Raw genomic sequence first — 4,151 nt, 5'->3', positions numbered from 1 at the left:
CCATTTGCAAATGGGAATCCGGTCAGTAGGTCAACGACAGGCCAGCCCTCTTCGCTCCTCGTCCTGATGGGGCCATCGAGCTGCGGCTCCCTCCTTCTGCTGGTGTATCCGCTTTATGCATACGTGAATTTCAGTATTTAGCTCACCTGAGAAATGCACTCCAAGCAAATTTTATGATAAAAAAACTCGTTTCATCGATCAGTCCAATTTCTTTATGAAACGGTTTTCATCCGAGCAGATCACGGGGAAGAAGAGGTTTTTCAAGCTGGCGCCGTTCAAGCTCCGTTTCTCCAAGATGAAGTCTCGTAGCAGCGGGAGCAAAGGCAGTCGGGACAACAGCGTGGAGAACGACTCTGAGCCGATAAATCCGGCAGGTTTACAGGGGATCGAGTCGGTGCAATCGTTGACTAGTTCCACTGTACCGGAGACACCGAGCTCGGAATCCAACTGCCTGGCTATCAGGGATGAAACGAGTATTCCTAGCTCCCCACCTCCCTCGTACGAGCACGTTTTGGAAGAGGTTGGTTTATTAATTAACTGGGACGAGTCGTACGTAGAAATTACATCAAGGTACATAAACGTTACATTTCTGATTGCTGATTTTTCAGACTCGTTTGGAACAAAACGAGGATTCGCGCGAGGATGAGGACGAGGAGGAGGAGGAGGAGGAGGAGGAGGAGGAGGACCAGAGACGACCGGACAGGGTAGTCAACGGTGGACAAGCGGGGGGAGGGGGGGAGAGAGTTCCTGCGAAAGGACCAGAGATTTTGCACAAATCCAGCAAAGAATTTTACAGAGCTGTGGCTAAACAGTGGGGCATCACTTGTAAAATGAGCGATCACTGTAGATGTCTCGACTGTCAGGTAATTATATATATACAAGGTGTCCCTTAAAAAACGATTACTAATCATTTTGTCCATCGTCCCAGAGCCACTATTTCGACTGCGAGTACGAGCGAGAGGAAAATGGCAAGACTGACGGTGGCCTCGGAGCAGGAACCCCAATGTTCATCTCGGAAGTGATGCATGGCACCGCTTGCGCTTTGCTTTAAACAATCGCGAAGCGAAGGGTCTATTTGCGCACAAATCGGAAGAGACGCACGCGTTGTTCGAATGACAATTTTCCATCGCTCTCGTTTCGAGATGGTCTCGCGTGAGGCAACTCCCTGAGAAAGAAACGACGAGTGGAGAACGAAATATAATGCGAGCTATATATATTTATACTTTACGGAGCGTCGTCGCCTAAATAACGGCCAATACCGGAAATCGTCGATAGGCGAGCAGGAGAGAAAGCATTTTCCAGGATTTAGCTGGAAAATTGGAGAAATTTCTTCGTACTCGAAATGTCATCGAAGGGAACTGTCTGTACTTCCGGTTTGACCTTTATTCGAGAGACACCCTGTATAATATTGCATTTATCGTACCACGGTACTATCTATTTGTGTATAACGACGTAACGCTAACATCCCTTGACTACGTATAATGTACGTTATTTTACCGTTGGGGCTTTGGGAGTTTTTCGTGCTGCACAATTCTTTTCGGATCGGTTTACTATATATATTTATATATATATATATATATATATATATATATATATATATATATAGCCCTTGCTGCTCCTTAAACAGTGTGTACTTTGCGTTGCGAAAGCGCATGGACGTTTTTCTCTCGACCGACCCAACTTCTTCCGCGGGATCGCCGGTCTACCGGAAATCCACTCGCGAACCATTCAGTCTCGTGGCGAACGCCGCAGCTTCTTCTACTTACATTTCCAAGGACACTGTGTGCATATATATAGACATATATGTATACCGTATAAGTTTTATACATTTCACCCTCTCCAAATGTCCAGAGACCATCGTTGCAACGACGAATCATGGCGCGAGCGAAATGCAAGAAAAAAAAATATCGAAAGACAAAAATAAAGATGGCCGTGAAATGAGCCGTTGTACAATCGAATTTAACGACCCTCTTCCGCCCTCCGTATATTTCTCTCGCATAAAAAAGTATCGATCGACCAAGCTGCGTATCTATGCGTGTGTGCGTAAGTGTGTGTGTGTGTGTGTTCCCAACGAAGGAAGTCGGAAGTGGATCGAAACGTCGATAGAATAGAAGCGGTAGGGGAACCGAGCTGAGTAATAAAGGAAAAAAAAGAAAAATTAAAAAAAAAGCACGGCTTTTACCCGTCTATAGAAAACGAGACGATATCCTTATCAGACGCCTAATAGACAAACGGCGATATAAATGTTACGTGTGCTCTAATAACAGTGCCTACCTGTTTTCACACCCGCTAGTTCAATTAAACGATCCACGCCCGTAGCGCGACTGATCCAAACTCCCCGAGAGCAAAAAGTGTTGTAAAGAAAAAAAAGGAAACTTTTGAAACTGTCAAAAGATACACCGAGTTAAAAGCTTCACCGACGCGAATCTATGTAACACGACAGAGAAAAATGCAGTCAATAATTCTATTATTATATATTACTATACTCGTATATGTGTAGGTATACGTATATCTATACTATATCCACTTTGAGAAAAATAGCGCGTGTCCCATTTCGAGCAACCGCGCAAATATTTAATATTAGACGAAAAATGAGAAAAGGTTATTTTCAGTGAATTTTTTATTCGGTGTAATAAGAGAATAAAGATAGAGAGAGCGAGGAACAGGAGGAAGCTATCCCTTTCCCATGTTGTCCCGTGAGAAGTAGATAGGAGAGAGCGCGCGTTTAGATAAAAATAAATCAACGATTAAGCTATAGTGATTTTCCGCGAAGCAAGTTCGAGGAAATCGAACTCTCGAAACACATGAAAGTATTATAGGTCAATCGTCGAGCATTCGCTTTACGTAAGGCGGGTTGTGTGTGTCGTATCGTAAACAACCCGCATTACGAACGATCGCGACGCGTACATTATTATTAATTTTAGGCTAACTCGATGTAACCTTGTATTTATGAACGGCTGGTCGTAAAGTCGGAGAGCAGAAGAATTTATTCGTCTCTTCCCGAGGTTAGATTGATCGACGCGATGCTACGCTCCAATCTCGCGTCGATTCCACGAAGAAAACAACATGGAGGAATTAAGAGTCGGCTCGGAAATCAATCGTCCGAAAGATTCAAGCGAAACATAATATTGTACCTGCCTAATTGTCCTTTCACAAAACTCATTTTTGTACTCGTTGGTAATGTGTATAGATGAGACACGAGGCACGTACATAATACGTCTCTTGTGTACAGTTGTACCACACTTTCATTGGTTCCCAATGCCAAATAAACACTACTCTTTTTCGAACGAATACGTCGGATGGCGGTTGACGCGCGAGACGTAAATACCGCTGTGCTTACCGTGAAATCTTGCATACCAGAGTGGAACAGAGAGTAGAGCGTTATACTTTTTTAGCCTTCTGTGTCTATAGTTCCACTTTTGGGTTATAGTGAAGAAATTAACGCAATAAATATGATGTAATATTAAAACGAAAGGAAACGTCAACAAGCGCGTGAGAACGCTTCTGCTTATCGTGAATTGAAACCAAAACAAAACATCAGCTTTTGTCCCGGCGCGTTCGTCAATTCTCAGAATTTACCTAGGCTGGGATTACTGAGCGCGCGGAGTGGCACCCCGCAGGCACACGGTGGCTACAGGCTGGTGAGAGGAACACGACGCGACTGACAGTCGAAACGTGTTCCACTCAACGTTCAACACGAGTCAAGCGCGTCACTCCACGCGCCGTGTAATTCCAGCCTAAACGCGCTGTTTTGCAACTCGATGATATTATACTCCAGGCGTGTGTAAACTTTCCTATATAATGAGATTCTTTATTTTTAAGAGCTCGTGTACCGATTTGTAGAACGTACCAATTTTCAACTTTGTTGCGTATTTTAATGGATAATAAAATACCTGTAGAGCAGTAATACTAAACCTCATTACGAAGATTTTTCTATACCAGATATTTTGTGAAGCCACGCTGTAAAACCAGAGCCGATTGTATATGACTTCGCTATGCAAATTCTATCACGTGTAGTAAACAACTGCAATATAATAATATCGAGAGCATTTTTGGTAAATGCTGATCGAGGTTTAACGATCTTGTAGAACGACCAGCACGCTTCGTGCTCGCATTTGTCATGTACATAATATCTATTCTGTGTATGTACG

At 43.6% G+C, this 4,151-nt stretch overlaps 1 protein-coding gene across 1 annotated transcript; it reads left to right on the top strand.

Moving 5' to 3' along the window:
- Positions 1-244: 244 nt before the first annotated feature.
- Positions 245-3,916, top strand: LOC136785532 (uncharacterized). The gene is made up of 3 exons (XM_066746595.1): positions 245-520; positions 609-863; positions 929-3,916. The coding sequence occupies exons 1-3, from the start codon at positions 296-298 to the stop codon at positions 1,049-1,051; spliced, it is 603 nt and encodes a 200-aa protein (XP_066602692.1). The 5' UTR covers positions 245-295; the 3' UTR covers positions 1,052-3,916.
- Positions 3,917-4,151: the final 235 nt, after the last annotated feature.

The sequence above is a fragment of the Prorops nasuta genome, unplaced genomic scaffold (assembly GCF_024137725.1).
Source record: "Prorops nasuta isolate Cenicafe-Biocafe unplaced genomic scaffold, Cenicafe_Pnas_1.2 PNAS00467, whole genome shotgun sequence".
In the NCBI taxonomy this organism is placed as follows: Eukaryota; Metazoa; Arthropoda; class Insecta; order Hymenoptera; family Bethylidae; genus Prorops; species Prorops nasuta.
The sequence above is the reverse complement of the archived record's forward strand: the minus strand, read 5'-3'. Positions and strand labels throughout refer to the sequence as shown.